The sequence below is a fragment of the Pseudopipra pipra genome, chromosome 18, assembly GCF_036250125.1.
Source record: "Pseudopipra pipra isolate bDixPip1 chromosome 18, bDixPip1.hap1, whole genome shotgun sequence".
Classification (NCBI taxonomy): domain Eukaryota; kingdom Metazoa; phylum Chordata; class Aves; order Passeriformes; family Pipridae; genus Pseudopipra; species Pseudopipra pipra.
The window spans coordinates 5,749,992-5,767,847 of NC_087566.1; the positions used below are offsets into that span (position 1 = coordinate 5,749,992).

Consider the following 17,856-nt stretch of genomic DNA (forward strand, 5'->3'; position numbering starts at 1 on the left):
AGCCAGGCAGTAGTACTACCCCTGTCCTAGTAGCATCTTGATCCCTGCCCAGCTGCCTTCTGCCCACTGTCCTAAAGGCAGGTACCAAAACCAGAGCGAGGGAACAAACACGGTGCTGGCACATGTCAGCTGGAGCAGCTGCTCAGGGAGGATGGCCTGTCCCCTCCACCCTGTGCATAGGTCAGCTGGGAAGTTCAGGCTGGAAGGGACCTGAGGAGGCCTCCAGTTCAATTTCCTGATCAAAGCAGGGTCAGCTACGACATCCCAATGGGTTTTATCTAATCTGGTCATAAAAACCTCTGAAGACAGAGGCTGCACAATCACCCCAGGAGTCAGCTGCACTCCTGACGACCCTCACAATTAAACTGCTTCTCTCCTTCTTGCAATGAAGCACCATCTAGATCAGGTACTGTTTAAGACTACCTGATAATCCTGTCAATACTTCTGTTGGAATCGAGGCTTTTGGAGTACAGAAATTCAATATAAAGTGAAAAAAAATGGCTTTTCTTCTTTAAGTCAGTAAACTCCACTTGTCTTTTCTCCTCTAGTTCCACTAACTGTCTGGAAAGAATTCAAGAGAATCTTCTATACTCAAAATAAACCAGAAACAAGTGTTTCATCATTTTAATGTGAAATTAATAATTTAAGGGTGATGCTTACTAATAAGGTGCTTTTTAAAATTTTTTTTTCCCCCCAAGTATACTTTATTTTAGGGCTGATACTGCAGTTTAACAATTTTTTAGTGAAACTCTGTACTGTGTGACAGCCACACATGACAATGCTCTTATTTATTAAAACCAAGCAGAAACGTAATTCCACCCTTTTGTTTGTTTTTTTTTAATTCACTGGGCAAAGGTCGGAAAGGATAATGAAAAAATCTCCACGTGTTTGTTACATGCATATTTAAACACACAACACAGTTGATACTGAACCAAAACCAACTTACTCCTTTTGCAGAGGAATGAAGATTTCTCATAGCAGTTTTTAGCATGCCAGCTGTGTAAACCATTGTGCCGGAAGGTGGGATAATGGTAACACTGAAGCTGGGCACAAAGAACGTTTTCCTTTTCAGGCATAGCCGTACCAGAGGTGGGGTCAGGGGGTAAAAACACTTCTGAAGAGCCTGCAAAAAGATACACTGGCATAAGCAGCCTGAGGGTATACAAAGCTTTAGAAAGGCTCTGTAATGTCACTCATTCCATGCACACCCCAGCTGCTGCCCTCCAGCTCCAGCTTCCATTAGCAACACTGCTCCAGGGAAGGCAAACAGCTGGGGGGAAAGGGGTGACTCACAGAGAAAAGAGGCTGCTGTTTTCAAAGGACTGGGTAATTCTGTCACTCTGAACCAGGAGAAGTGATATTCTGGTATCTTCACAAATGCTGCTTTCCAGAGTCCCACGGGGTTTGCCTGACAACAGTTACGCATCTTCAAACCACGCTGAGTTTGGCCACACTTGTTACAAGTGCAGCAAGAACCCACACACCACTCTTGTGCCTGGCACTCCAAGCACCCACTGGCGCTTCCAAAGATGCCTGTGCATCCACCTGTGCTCCCCCCATCTCCTGCTGCTCATTCCAAGTGCCCTAGCTGCACTTGGGGCATCCACTGTTTGCTCCTTCCAACTCACGTTAGCAAACAGTATTGTGGTGGGTTCCAAACAGCGCAAAGGGTGTTGATTACTTTTTTTGAGGACATATGTTTCACATGTTCCAATAATAAATCAAAATTTTCAAGCTATAGAACCCTAAATCACTTTTCAAACAGGCATCAGGAATTCAGAGACTGCTCCAATATAAGTCAATGAAGCCTAAGAAAAGGTTTTCAGAAACTAGTGGATGTTACTATGTACTACTATGTACTTTATTTCATTGAGGCATCTCTGTAATAAATACAACACCTGAATATATCATACTGAGAAAGCTTAAATTTATATAATGCATCAAATTAAATAAAACTTACAATAAAGTTACCATGATTTTTCTGTAATTTGTGCCCCTCTGGTTGTTAACACTGTCAGCAGATGGCAGTGCAGTCAGCTTTCCAAAGAGCAAAGAAAGGTCCTTTTAAGGAGAATGTCTGTATTCATGTCAAAGGAAGTATTTTTCAAGACCCAACTGTTTAGCAAAATTCTGTTCATAATTATTACCTGTACCTAAGGGACAGCTTCCCTTCCACATTTTCCATGGATACCAACAATTGCGTATAAGAAAAAAAACCTATTCAGCTTGGTTTTCAAATGCTACACTGGACTTCACAGTGCTGGTGCTTAAAAGAAACCTCATCTTTGCTTTAAATTTTCCATTATCTAAACCAGTACAGCAATTAGACATGCAACTGTACACGTAAGAGTTCATATAATGACTTTAAGAATAACTAATCCCTCAACTGAATTAGTTAAAAATAAAAGGTGTAGAAACATTGCCTTGTCAGCAGAGGGAGCTGCTTGTTTTGCAATTGAAAGAGTTCAGCCAGCAAAGCCCAACAGATTAATGTTCAGTTTTTCGTGTAAACTGGGATACGTTTTTGGAATTATGCAAATTTTGATCTGGTTTAAGTAAACTACCTGAAGTACTTTAAAAGAAAAAAATAAGAGTAATTCCGAAAAATCTAGTGGGTTTTTTTTAAAGTATATAAAATTCTTCCAATTTTTAAAGAGCTAAAATCCCCAAACATGCTACACTAGTCTGTGCAAATACTAGAATCAGGAGTTCATCTAGATATTCACAAAGAACGAGAAACTACTGTAGTTTCCTTTTTCGCATCTTAATCAAGTAGGAAACACAGATAAAGTGAAACAACATGTTCTTTGCACAAGACATCAATGTGAAAAAACATGAAACTTCCTCACCTTTAAAATAAGACATGCATGGGGTATTAAACTCTTTCATTTCCACACTGTAAAGCCAAGCAGTTCCCCTGCAATATTCAACACTAGCACTAAAAGAAACTTTGTTGTTCTTGCAAATTATATTCAGGCTTTAAGACAGTTTCCATGGGCCACTGAACTAAGCAGTAATTTGAGAGGCCTACCTTTATAAGCTACTTCCCAGTGACCTTCCACCAGGGAGTGATTTCGATTGGTGATCACATACTGATATCCGACCCAGAACCTACCAAAAAATTAAGTTACATCCTAAGGATACAGGGCAAAAACATACTAACAAATGAAATCCCACAGAACCTTACAATGTCTTTATATATACACAAGTTAATTTTCATAACATTCTGATGGCTTTTTTCCTTATCATTGCAGCCCAGATGTTGGCAATGTAGAGAGACTACACTCGAGGAATAGAGGAAAATACTCGATAAAATACTTGATAGTTTTCTATGTTTACAAATTATAACTGACTGTGTCTTTTATTTCTACACACAATAAGCACCTTATTCTGTTGTTATGGCAGCACTTCAGTATCAAAAACTCAAAAAACATACAACAGCATCCAGAAGTCAAGTATTTCTAAATATATGCAACTTATGTCAGACTGTTCTGGATCAAACCATCTAACACTCCAGAGACAGAGATACATCGTTACTGAACCACTCCTGGTGACCTGTCACAGCAGCCCATGAGTCTGAGAAAAAACCCACAGGCAGAAAAAAAAAGAAATGTTTGTTGTGAACTAATAGAATGAAATATCTAAAGCCACCAGAACACAGTTGCTGCAACTCAAAATGGCTTTTTTAATTCATTCCTATCTCAAAGTTGCAAGTTTTTTTAGAGCTACAGGTTGGAAATCAAATCCTGATGAAAAATTAAAATAATTATTTCTGGACAAGGTAGTGCAGCAGTAAGTCATTGTGAAATCCACCTTCCTCTTGCAGTTCAAGAATAACTGTACATCGCTGAGACAACCTGAAGATAAAAAGACTCTGCTGATAAAAAGACTCTGCTGAATTTAATTACCTGTTAATGTTAATTAAAACATAAAACACAGATGGCCACTGCCAAACAGCATGTTCGTGGTGGTTTATTCACCTGATGTCAATTTTACAGTTAGATCTGTGACACAAACAACAATTTGTATCACACAGAAACCATTCTCGTGTAAAACAAGATCTTCATCCGTTCCTTCCCACTCACCAGTGCTGGTCCTTCCCTAAAAACGTCATCTCTTCCAAGTCCCACTCGTGAGCCAGGATGAACCTCAGCTCCTGGTCTGCAGTGAAGGTGGCGAGGGATCCGTTCACCCGCTGACATGTCTGCACAGCGTCCCAGTAGTTCTCCTCGTTTAAATACACCCTGTAACAGCTGGCTGTGCCCTCATAGTGGTGCCATCCTGTTGGGCACTTTCCTAGGAAACATGAAGAACAGAAGGGAAACCATTCCCCCCAAATTAGGATCTTTATGATAATGCATCCTCATCAGTTTATGACAATGCAATGAATAACCACTTGCACGTGTACACACAATATACTGTGTACACTTCACCTCTGCAGGAGGAGGTGCATACATTACAGATCACTGAAGGTTTACTTTACTACAGTTTCTGATAAATGTTGATTTTTCTTTAGCTGTTTTTTAAAAGATGCAACTCCTAGTAAAGTTTCATCACACTGTGAAGGTCTTTAAAGTTTTTAATTAAGACTGACAATCTACTGTGGAAGATATTCCCCTACATATCGTTATAAAAACAATCAACTCGATCAAGTGAAAAGCAGCAGCAAGAAGCAGGAAATAAAAACCAGAGGTGGCCAAATTAATGACTGTGTCTCTGTCAGATGCTTAGCAATACATCCAACTTGCTGTGAAGTTTTCAACCTACTCTTACAGTCTCAGCAGTATTCACATAATCCTGCTCCCAGAGTCAATCACTGAAGATGATGGGGGTTCTGGGGAAATTCTTGGTTGCTTTGGAAAAACATCACTGTAAAGCAGATCTTTAGGAAGTAAGAAGGTGATGATGTGAACTGCTGTCTCGGCTTTCTCTCAATTAACTCAGCTGAGGGAACCTGAAACAAAAGCCTGGAGGCACTTCTGGATGAAACAGGCCCATGGGCTTTGGACTGACATTCATGGAGGTGATGGGTGACTAATAGAGAGAATCACAGAGACAGGTGGATGAAATTTAAAAATATGATTTTAGCACCTGCACCTGAAGTATTAATTTTGCACACATAAGAAAGAAGCTTCATATTCAGAAACTGGTTTATGTTCATTCCATGCAAGTCACAGTTCTGTTCTCAAGCCTCTTTATTCCCTTCAGAAACAGTGATCTTTACCATCAAATAATTATATACAAACTTCGGTTTGAAGCCTATTAATTAAATACCTTTCCTCATTCTCCATTTATATAGGATCTTTTAAGATCTACTGTTTACATCACTAAGGAGGGGCAGAATACAGTACCAATCAGACTGCAGAGCACAGTAGAAATTGCCATATTGATTTCTAAATTGCTTTATTGTCCTCCATAAATTTTAATAACATAATTTAGCTACCAGAATCCATGATAAATCAAAATACCAATCACTTGTCTTTTTCAGAAGATCACCAGAGTTCAAATAATCATTCCCATGTTCCCTGTTCCCATGTCTTTCCCCCATGTTCTCTTCCTAACCTGTCCCATCCCAGTCTCCAAGGCTAATCAGTGCAGCGTCTCATTCCCAAATCATTGAATGATCCCTGGAGCAAAGAGGGAACCAAGCTAAGAGGCAAAAGGCTGGGGAGACTCAGATGTTTTGGGCCTGGAGAGATGGGAAGGACACTTGCAGGACATTCATAATGCTTTAGGTAAGGCTGGGACTGGGATGCCAACAGCGGCACAAGCAGTGCTGCAGGTGAGAGGGCTGGATTTTAAAAATAGCCTAAATTTCTAAATTAATTAGCAGGAAGATGGCCCAGATTTCCCAGTCTGCAACTTACTGCTAAATCGGACAGGCTGTGCCACGTTGACACCTCCTCTCCCTCGGTTGTGCCTCGAGTCCACTTTCTCCTTCCCTGTCAAGCATGGGGACCAGAAGGAACAGTCAGTACTGGGGAAAGATGCAAGCAAAGGCAGATTTCATTTTATTAAACTTTCTCCGAGTTTGAATTCAAGACATGTGGTACATGACACGCTCAGGTAAACAAAGATGGCCCAGGACTTGATGCTCATCATTTCAACTGCTGCAGCAAATGCATCATCCCTGGTGCATTTTATCTGTTCCTGCTAAAAGAACTGCCCACTCCCCAGCTGCTTCGTTCCTCAGTTGTGTGTTCAAGGACACAAGACAACGTCTCCAATATATTTTCCAACACATTCTCTGAGATCTAGGACAGAATTAAAACCAGAAAAGGAAACCCATCTTCATCCAAAAGAACGAGGGGTTTTTTCACTCTTAGGTTTCTAAAGGAAACATTAGCTCATTAATTCTGACACAAAACCACACACTCCCCCATCTCAGTGGCAGGTCTAACAGGTGTACATGACAATTGGGTTTCGTAACCGAGGAAGAACAAGGTGCAAGATGTTATTCAAGGAAAGGGGCTGGAGTGCTCCCTGTGCCTGCCAGGAGTAAATAAAGAACACACAATTTATGTGGAGACAACGCAGGGTGGGCCACAGCCAGCAAAACTAGCAGGATCCTAAGCAGGAAGGCTGGCACGGTGGTGGGGAGAAACCTTTGAGAAAGACGGAGATGAGCACCGAGAAAGATTAATCTGGAAACAAGGGATTAACCTTAAAACCTTAACCCAAGAATGTAAGCATTAGAAACACCTACTAGTATGCTACTACTACTAGACATTACTAAATTTAATAGAATTTAACCAGCAGAAAGAGACGTGCAGACATTCATTTCTATATAAAAAAATCAGCTTATTTTGCTTTAAAGCTGATTAGCTCTATTTAGCCTCGCTAAACCAAATAAACCAGTCATGATCCTAAATAAAGAGAAGCTACACAGTCATCTTCAACAGGTTTAACTACATCTGTTTGAAATATATATGAAATCATGTCATTAAAACTTTCTCTTTTCAGACTGTATTTAGAAAGCAAGAGGTTTGCAGCAATTTCAAGACAATTTAAACCTTGAGTTGGAGGCTGTTCAGTGCACTACTCGGGGGAAAGATCTCCACAAGACCCAACATCAAACTGCACTCCCTAGAACAAATGTTAGCACTGATGAGCAAAAAAATCCCCAGCTGTAGCCCAGGAACAGCAGAGTCACTTTGCATTCATCTGGCTCTAGCATACTGAGTTTGCCCTGGGTTAATGGGATAAGCAAGGGATATTTAATTATCACGTTATCCCAGGAATTACATGTCTACAGAGATCACCCATTAAGAAACGGCCGTGCATAATAGACTCGCACGGCCTTACAGGAATAAAGTAGTAATTCTACAGTTCAATATTAGAAGACACTATCTATCACAGGCAAGAAGTCAGTGCCACGAAATTCAGTCAGCACACATTTCAAAGGACACTAAATGGTAAAATAATTTGACAGTGAAGATTAACGATTTTTTTATTACTTTAAAGGCCAATCTATTTTTGGTTTTAGAATTTGTTTTTAATCCTAGTGGTTCAGTAGCAGTATTTACAATGGGATTTTCAGAGCAAAACTGAGACACTAAAAAAGCAAATCTTCAGTTATGGCAACACTTAAAAATAACGCCAGCTAATGTAGAATGCTTTATCAAATTGCACTGAGTTCAACATGGGAAGCTCTATTTTCCCATGGCATTAAATGGTAACAGCTAAACCCAAAGAACCAGTAAGAACCAAACACACGAAGAATTAGTTCCCTTTCAGAAGTGAGAGCAGATGCAGCACCATATGGCTGACCCTCCACGGCTAAACAGAACGCCCACGAGGACTTAACAATTTATCTCCCCCAGGAATAAAACAGAAGTTCACAGGTTTTGACATGCAAGGTTAAGAAAGGGTTACTTGGGTTAAGAAAGGGTTACTTGGGCTAACATCTTAAATTGACAGAATTTATGCCAGATGCTTTGAAAAATAGCTGCACAGATCCCACACGAAGCGAGTTCAATCAGTCTGCACCCAGGAAGCAGGACTCTCATTCCTTCCTCAGCATCTGCCCGTGTCAGCAGACTCGCTGCTGAAACCAGGACTCAAGTGGCAGAAAGCAGCCACCACAAGTCACTTCTAAAGCCCAGCACTGTCAGCTGCTTAATAAACTGCTGCTCTTCAAATATTAAATTGCTTCTATTTGACCTGAATTTCTGTCTCCAACAAAAGCAATGATGACAACTTTTTCCAGGGCAGTAAAGAGATGCTAACAAGCCCCTAAGTCACTTGACTGCAGTGAAAAGCTGTTGCAGATTCTGGTGGCAAAGGTGTAATTGGACTGGTTTGCTACTGTACTTTCACAATACTCTGAGGAAGAATTTTCCACGTACTTTGCTGTTCCTGCTTCTTTTATACGAATACTTTTATCTTTACAAATACTTTCATCTTTAAAAATAAATTAAGAGTGCCATGGACTAAGCTTTAAGATAACAACCTGAGTCAGAAGATCACAACCTAACCATGTCTGAGTGTTTCAGAAAGGAAAAGCCATAATTTTTAGTGCTTATGTGCATACTTAATATTCTGAAAGCTATCAGATTTTGGAAGATCAGTTATTTTCCAAGATATTTATTCTTTTAGATACTACAACCACAAGCAATAACAGGAACAGTAGTATTTTTACTAGCCAAGACAGAGAGAGAGATCCATTTCCTTTGACTTCATAAAATTACTCCAGAAATGTAATTTACTTGCTACTTGGTGAGGAAAAGGAAAAAATAGTTTCAAAGAAAAATTCATGGGGTGCTATTTTTTTCTCCCCTCAAATACTATAGCATGGTGGATTAAGTCATGATTAGTATTCACTGAGCTCCTTCCAATTTACAGTTACTGTCTCATTCACTCTAGCACAATTATAGTCTAAATATAGGGCCATACATCAAGAAAGTTGCCCAGCAGTGCTGATTCTGTGGCTATTTTCAGCTGCTTAAAACTTGAAGTTACCAATTCAGAATAGAAGTTTGCCATGCTGATGGCTCCTACTATTTTTTATATTGATAAACCTCTTCAGATATGAAGCAAAACAGTGCAACAATCGTTCACTGTTAAGATATTGGAGATTTTGCTTACTTTTCTAACTACCTTTTAGATAGTGGTGTCACAGCCCTGATAACTCCTAGAAAAAGCTCTGTGCCATGCATACAAGTTTTGCTATTTCTCTTGGGGACATGACAAAAAAAGAAGGGACAAATGCAGCCAAGTTTCAGTCTGAAAGAACTATGAGCTTGCCCAGCAGAGGCTGGAAGGAATTCAGTTTCATTGCCCACACCCTTCCATGTACATCCACGGAGATTACTCTGCAGAATTTATCCACAGGATCTCAGTAACACTTGCTTTGCACATCGTGTCTCATTAGGGGAAGCCAAGCACACAAGCAGAGCAGAAAGCTCTTTCTTCTTCCCCCTCGGTGTGTCCATCAGTTGGATCAAGTAAAAGGAAGCAAAAAGCCAAGTAGTGCAAATGGCATGAGAGCTGAGGAGCTGAGACAACACAAAAGTGAGAGCTGGCACCAGCTGAGACAGGGACAGGCCAGAACGTCCGTGTGCTGAGCAGCTCTGCATGGGGGGACAAACGTGACACCAAATGTGTTCAGAGGAGCAAAAAGAGAAACTGCAATCTGCCACACACCCCAAGGTCTGCTGTGCACCACAAAAAGGGCAGGCAGAGAGGACACTGCCTGTAACACAGAGAGGTCCTGTATGGTCAGGACTCATAAAGGGGGTGAATATTGAATTTTGGGGAGTTGAACCAGGTTCCAGAGTTTCTGTGTCACAGATGGCAAGTCGCTCAAGCCAAACCCTTTACAAGGATGGATGTACTATGTCAAATTGTCTCAAAATGAAACTGCTTGTGAAGCAACCAGGTCTTGTTAATATATTATTAGTTCCAAGATTTGAATTGCTCCTGTTTAAACACACTGATTCTCAACTGATACACTGATTCTCAAAATTTACATCAAAAGCTGCCTTGTCCCCTCAAGCTTCAAATTTACTGTCCAGCATACAACCCACTAAAAGCTTGGAAAGCTTCTAATTCCATTTGGAAATTTGAGAGGTGAGAGAACTTCAAGATTAAGTCCAGTTTTGTGCCTCAATATTTCGAAATACAGTTTAGAACTTCCCAGAGAGGAGTGACTCTTCTCAGATCAGGCAGCTCCCCACCATGTGCTATCAATTGTATTATGCCAGGACATCAATGCCAACAAAGAACAGCACCCTGCTGTGATGAGCACTATTCAATGCAATAGGCTGACAGGAAAGAGCTTATAATTTAAACACAGGAGGTAAGGTAAAGAAATAGTTCAGCAAGGGCTCAGAAGAAGTGTGGAAATGCTCAGAGGTTTTTATCATTATTACCTAGCTTTAAAAAAGGACATGTACTAAAAAGCACACAAATGCCAACAGTCACTTCAACCAAACACAATATCCTTGGTGAAATAAAACAAAGAGCTGGTTTTGATCACTTCACTGGGGGGGGAACAACCCCTAGGAATTCAGCTCACTGAAACCTTCCAGTTCTTGTTTCTGACCAAGCAGGTCTAGAGAATAGTACTGAGAAATACTTTTTAAAGGAAGAATGTGACACTGGGCAAGGGTGTGCACTACAGGATGAGCTGGAGGTTTTCAAGCTCAGATGCTGGGGGAAGCCCGAAGACATCTGACAGCACAATCTGATCATTTATTTATGGAAAGAATTCTGGTTTTTAAATATAAACAAATGAAGGAAGGAAATGAAATGATCATCAATATAACTGCAAGCTGAAAAACTGATATGGATAGGATTTATGAAAGGCACTGGAGTTTAAGACATCCACTCCTAAGCAACAGAAACAAACATCAAGCCTGCAGCAAGAAGAAAACAAAGGCAAACAGACAGCTTTACTAAACTCTGCTCTGCTCGTCCCTCTGAAAATGAGTTAGACCAGAAGGCCTGCAAAGAAGGCAGAGTATCTGCAGAAGCTGATCTGATATTCTGGTAGAAGCAAAGCTGGAAATCCAATAAGCAGTAAAAGGCAAACTGCAGATCCCTTCCCTCTTATGGGTTTAAATACAGGTCGAAAAATCATGTTTCTACTTTGATTACTTGTATAGAAACATAAGGGAAAGTGAGTAGAAATAATAAATTTCCATTTGTAAAAGTCCTTGTTTAAGATACTAATGCCTGTTTCTACCATTTCACAGAATATGCTACTCTAGGATAAACTATTTTTAGGATCGAGTACTGTTGACACGGAACAGTACACAAATTTCATGAAGCTCCACTGCTTAAACAGAAGAGAGTCACAGGCACATGCTACATAAACCCTCCCAGCAATTTTTAGTATGCTCACAAGAGCAAGCAGCCACTGCTTTTAGTCTACCAGAGAGATGAACTGAGGGTAATCACTGCTGCGGATTCCACTGACGCGTGTGTGCCCACTGGGAAGGGCAGGGGGAACAGCACTTTGCACATGGTAAGTTGGAACTGAAAGGAATTCCAGGCTTTAAAGGAAAACAGTCATTCTGATAAGAGAGAGCAAGAACAAAACCAGCTGTAACAACAATCTTCACAGAAATAAATGGTCTAGCAAAAAATAGGCATCTCATACACTTATTCAGATTGCCAATGAATTAATGTCTTTCTTAATTGTGTTCTGAAAGAAATGACAGAAGAAATTATTCTGAAGAAAAAGTCTTAGGATTTGGAGTGGTTTTTGTACTTCTGACAACACATGAATACAAAACTAATTTATTAATTACAGTTCCTCTTCTTTTAATACACTTGTTACTAACATAAATGAAATCGGGCCTGAAAAAGGTAAACTAAACCAACAGTGACAAATAACTCCCAATGGCTTTGTATTAAACCTCTCAAAATGACTAAGTAGTCATTGAAACACACATTCACCACCACCACAAAACCTTAATTCACTAGCACTGATCTCTCCCAAGTTGCTCATGTTGGAGTGTGCCATTAGTAGCTCAAAGGCTGAAGATTAACAAGCTTCCCAACCAGATTCAAGGCTCTTTCTTGCAAGCCTTCTTTTCATGCTTCAGAGAGTTTCCATGCCTTTTAATTTACAGATATTTTAATTTTCCAAGTTTCACAAGTCCAGGTGGCTTCACTAACTAGTTCTTTCAGTGTTCAGCCTGGCTTTATTGAAATTAAGAACTTTAATTAAAAAGTACTTACATTTAGCTGAATCATCTCACGATTGCTCATCTAAATCCAAAGGTATTTTCTAAATTTAAAGCTGCATCATTTCTTGTAAATTCAGAGGCCAAAGAAGAAAGTTGCCACTCCTGAGTATGACTGTGTGCTACTATTATTAGCAGCATTAGCTCCCCAATCCATGTCCCAAGACATTCTCTCCTTTGACTGGTCACATACATACTGCTTTCCCCAACATAAGAAAACCACGCTCTTCCAAACTGATTCAGGCCTCAGGTTTACTTTCATTGATGTTACTCCTTTTTATTCTCCAGCACACCATTCACATGCACACCAACCTCTCCTGATTCTTGACAGCTCCAAATAACAAATGCCCTTCAACACCCATTTCAGGTCACGATGCAATCCCACCAATTTTTTTGTTACAGGTATAATAGTTTTTACATCCCACACCAGTAGTTCTTGTTCCTCTGGTTTGCTGGCTGCACTCCTCGCGTTACTGTGCAAATATCTCGGTTCTTTCACAAACACCACACCTGCTTTCTGGCTGTTTTACTGAGCACAGCCTTTTCACCAATTACTTATCTAATTAATCCTCTCATCAAGTGCAATACTTTCCTTCTCTATGCTGTCCATCATTTTCCCCTCTAGTATTCTTTTATGGATGTTATTCTCCTCCTGTGTACAGACACGGTGGCGAATCAACTCTCTCCCACATTTCATTTCTTTAAAGTTCTTCTCGTCTTATCAGGCCAGACAGCACAGCAAGACCTACATCCCAAAGAGAAAACAAGAGCCTATGCACTGAGAAATTTGCTGCCATGAAATCCTCTTCATATACCAAATGTTCTTTGGAACACCATCCCCGTGCATACTCCACACAATAACTTAAATTGCTGACTAATACACCAGGCAACAAGAGAGGATAAAAATAGACTTCTACTAATTGGATGTTCAAATGTTCCCACAAGTGAAGTCTTCGGTGCTTTTTAAGTAAATCCAAACAGTAACGTGACTCTGCCTTCCCCTAGCCACTGAATTCCATTAGACTCCAGGATTTTTTTAGGTCCCTATATTTTCACATTTGGCCAAAGTTGGCTAAAAAGGAAGAACAATAACAGCACAATTATAGAAGCATCTTTCTTTAGGACATCCACATTGTAAAGAATATCCTTAAAAGACTACTAATGGCACAGCTTAATTTTCAATTTCAGAAGAAGTTACCAATTTTTTTTCTGCTTTGCTGCAAATATACACACACACAAACCAACTAAAAGCTTTCTAAATAGAGCACTGACATTCTTTTAATTATTTGGGTATAGCACACACTGGGGAGATGGCTAACTATGGCAGAGTTTCGAAGTCTGAGAGTTAGATTTACTTTTCTAATCCCTCTAGAAAATATGAATATTTAGAGAAGTTTGTTGCTGTAAAACACAAATGTTACTATTTTGTAGCACCTCTTTAAAACAGCTCACAGCTCAGGATGATGACAGACTGAATGTTGTGATGACAATGCCACAAAGTTCATCAGTGATTCTCTGCAAGAAAATTAAGTAGTTCACTGAAGAAGAACTTCTTAAAACAGTTTTTGAATGTGATTTAGTCACACTGTAGAGGTAAAAGTTTAGAATTATGCCAGAGCTGAATTCATGCTTTCAGATACCTGTTTCACTGTTCTTAATGGGAAAAAATTATAGGTCCCTTAACTTTTCAGATACACAAGAAAGAGTTGCACTGGCCTGTTTGTCAAGAACAAATGAAAACATTCAAAATTATGATTATATAGTCACAGTTTTTCTTTGCTTGTTTTTAAGCACAGCTCAGCATCCAGTAACTTCAGCAGAGAACCAGTGCTGGTCACAGGCAGCATAGGATCATAAGAGTTTATGAGGAGGAAATACACCAGCCTGTCTGACAGAACAAAGTTCTCCACACAAGAAGCATAAGCAGAAGAAGGAGCAATAAAACAAACTCTCTACCCAAGCCCAACAATGTCACCCAGCACCATGTGAGTGATATACAACTAAATCAGTAATTCCAAATTTAACCACGGGCTTATGCGTCATTTTAGCTTAATTGTAACACGATTTTTTCCCTGTCATGAAAGTCTCCTTTTAGACTACAAACTCACCTCATCTCCAGGACACCTGCTCACAGAGGATAATTCAGACAAGCAAAAAAAACTGTCTGTGGCACTGGCTGCTCAAAATGAAGAGAAGCCAACTCGAACTCTGTTAATAATGGGTACAGGTCTATCAAAAAATCTCCAAAATTTCAAATAAGAATAAGCAAGCTACCTGAAAGAGTCAAAGTACTGCTGCAAAACAAGCTGGCACTGGGATGAGCATTCTGCTCAGATTTCCTTACCCGGACAGTCAACCTCATCACTCTCGTCCTCGCAGGTGGGCCATCCATCACAGTGCCAGTCGGAAGGGATGCACTGAATGGTTCCACTCCGACACGCAAACTGCCCCGAGGTGCAGCGGAGCTCTAGGAAAGAAGAAGAAATTTGTGCTTTGTTTAAAGTGTGATTTATTCTTGCAAATCTATACATATATTAATTGTCTGTCGTGTCACGTATCACCGAAGCGCAACGGACAAAGTTTCCAAATAAGCCAGCATGTTAAAAACAGCCTCGTTACAGATCACTTCGTGTTTCAAACTGCATGTTTGTGGTTTTAACAGACAGGAAGGCTTGGGAAATAATTCTCTCAAGACACCTGTGGTACAAACTTCCTGATAAAGACACCATGTGAGCAGCTATCACCACAGCATTACCCATTTACTTCTTGTGGGGCACTGAGGATTTTGGTCGCTTTTCTCAGAACCAAAGTTCAACAAAAATGTTCCAGTAGTTAAGTGCTGCATTACACAACAAACTCAGAATCCTATTTCCACTCTAATCACTATGCCAGGACCCACTAGACTTGCACAAATGTCCTGCCTGATTCAGAGACGCTTCACAGAACTACTTGAAAAGTAATTTCTATATTCATGAACCTGTTTTCACTTTCTAGGTTAAGCTCTTCTGCAGCATTTCTCCAGGTGAGCATATCCTTCACAAGCAGCTGTCGATATCTGCAAACATCTGAGTGCACTGCCTACCTGCCATCACTACACTGTCACACCTCATTAGCATTACAAAAAATACAACTTTTTTCAAAGCTTTTTTTAATAGCAATTCCCGTCTATCAAATGCCAGAACCTAATAATTCAGGTTCATTTTGTATCCCTCAAAACATTTCGCAAGGGGGAAAAAAGTCTGTCTACACAAGTGAACAATTCTTAGGTGGTTCACAGCTGGCAGGTTTGCCAGCTGCCATCCCCATCCACAGGCTCACTTTTGCACCACACCATCACTCTCCATCTTTTTTCTGGGTAGTGGCTGTCAATTTTCCATTGTTTTTGAACAATTTAGCTCATTCTCCTCTCAGCGAGCTACACTAACCCCAGGTAATTTTGTCTAGAGAGGGAGTACCTTTTTAAATAGAAAAAAAAAAGCTTGAAACACTCATCCCTGATTTTGAAAGGACCAAGGAGGCAACTGTTTTGAAGAAAGAAATCTCTAAAATAAAACTTAAAATACAGGTATGCATTCTCTCATCCACAGTTTACAACCTAAGAGCAGAGCTGTAATTGCAGTTGTTACTTCTTAAAACATGTCTAAGCGAAATCAAGACAGAGGTCACATTTAAGTGTTCAAACAACATGACTGGGCACAATAAAACCAGTCATCATGCACTCCCAATAAAAGCTGTACACATACACCTAGTAATTGGTATAAGATATTGATAACCGGCTTCTAATTTGATGTTAGACTAAAATCCAGTCCTACTACTGGTTTCTCTATAAAGCACAGACCTGCTCTTCTAGAAAAATAAAAGCAGGCACATCCTCTTAGCAACCACCTACTCAGAGCAAACATTCAGGTCACAAGATGCTTAGAACTCACAGGGACCTGCCAGACTACTGACGGCAACAACAGACCTGACAGCACAAGAGTGTTCTCACCCATTTAGAGCTTTACTCAGCCCAAACACCGACAGAGAATGAGCACAGGGGAAATGGGAAAAAAAAAAGAATTATCATCTTAGGTCATAATGATTTCCCCCTCAGAACAAAATCTGAAGTAATTTCTTTAGCCTTTAGAGGAAAAGGGGGACTAAAACAAAGGGAAATAAAAAATGGGGGGAAAAGTTTCTCTTGCCCAATGTACCAAGAGAGAAAATTTAAAATCTATCTTTAAGTTAGATAATTTCAAATCTAATCTTGAAGTTAGTTAAATCTCTCTTTAAGTAAGGGATAAAAAAACAACAACACACAAACCACCAAACCAAACAAGCACAAAACCTCAAGCTGAAATTAAAAGTATGCAAATTTCAAGTTCACAGAAAAGCCCCAACTCTTTGGTAAATCATTGCAGCTTCCTTCACTGTTTTTGTGCAAGATCAGCACACAGTGGAAAGTTTCTAAGAAAGTCCTGCTGCTGCAGTTTCAAGTACAGAATTTACAGTGGGGCCTGTGGTAGATCTTTTAACACATGAAAGACTATCCTCAGCCCAGCTCTAGGTTTCCTTTGCATTCCCCTGTAGTTACGACAAAATTCAATTCAAAACTCAACACTTTAAAATAAACTTGATTTTTTTTACTGCTTGATTTCAACAGAAATCACACACACACCCCCCTGTGAAGAAAGTTATTCTGCAGCCTTCTGGTTTCACACGCAGCATTCCCCAGGAATGCCAATGTGCACACGGGAAAAACAGCCAGGAATACCTTTGTCTGTCTGCAATTTCATACATGCTATTACTATTTTATATACAATTACATAGGACTGGTTCAGATAAAAGCATGACTCCATCCCAATATTACAGGCATTAAACAAATGCCAGTTACATGCCGCAATTGCTTCCTGTGTTACAGGCACTCCTCTCCGAAGAATGTGGATACCTGGAAGAATACAAAACATTTCTATTAAAACACCTCTCAAACCAGCTGTACCATTGCTCCCAAGGGAGATCATGCCATGCCAGATGCACTCATTATTTCAGACCACGGGACATGAACTGCTACGCAATTCTATTGCAGAGAGGGGAAACGTAACACAAAGAAATCCTGTGAAATTAAAATCTCCATATTCTGCAAATGCTGTCAACAACCCTTCCTGAGCCATCCCCAGCCCAGAGCCATCAGGGCACGATACAGACACAAAAACAGATGGAAGTTTATAATGAACCTTTAAGATACTTGGTCACGGAACAGAGAAATTTGGGACAGGCAAGGCTACACAGGGTCCCCACAACCCTGTCAAACATTTCATTTCAGCAGCCTATTTTTAAGTCAAAACAGCAGAAAAATGAAAATATTTCAAGCTGGTCTCTCCCACAGAAAAGGCCAGACCCACTGCCAGCAGCAGAACAGGAATCATGAAGATGTATGAGCAGCAGTGAATGGTACATTATGTGACCATCCATCTTGCCTGAAATGCAAGTCATCACTTAACACATGGTCAGACACTGTACTTTCCAGGAGGGTGGTAAATAAAAACTGTTTCTTTGCCTACATAAGATTTCCAGTTCTTTTGAAGAACAGCAATAGTTTTAAAATTACCAGTGGCACTTTTGTCCTTAAAGCCAGATACCCCTCACAGTTTATAGCTATCGATGGTAACTCAGAGCAAGGAAG

General features: G+C 40.1%; 1 protein-coding gene across 3 annotated transcripts in view; it reads right to left on the bottom strand.

Annotated features, from left to right (window-relative positions):
• The window catches only part of DGCR2 (DiGeorge syndrome critical region gene 2), a 47,553-nt gene that overhangs the window by 12,198 nt on the left and 17,499 nt on the right, over positions 1-17,856 (bottom strand). The window contains exons 2-6 of one of the 3 annotated variants that reach the window (XM_064674758.1): positions 14,539-14,661; positions 5,868-5,942; positions 4,086-4,296; positions 3,032-3,111; positions 947-1,123 (exon numbers count right to left, since the gene is read on the bottom strand). In XM_064674758.1, coding sequence (XP_064530828.1) covers positions 947-1,123; positions 3,032-3,111; positions 4,086-4,296; positions 5,868-5,942; positions 14,539-14,661 — 666 coding nt within the window. Of the gene's footprint in view, positions 1-946; positions 1,124-3,031; positions 3,112-4,085; positions 4,304-5,865; positions 5,943-14,538; positions 14,662-17,856 lie in introns of all 3 variants that reach the window. The other 2 variants (XM_064674757.1, XM_064674759.1) reach the window with 2 other exon arrangements.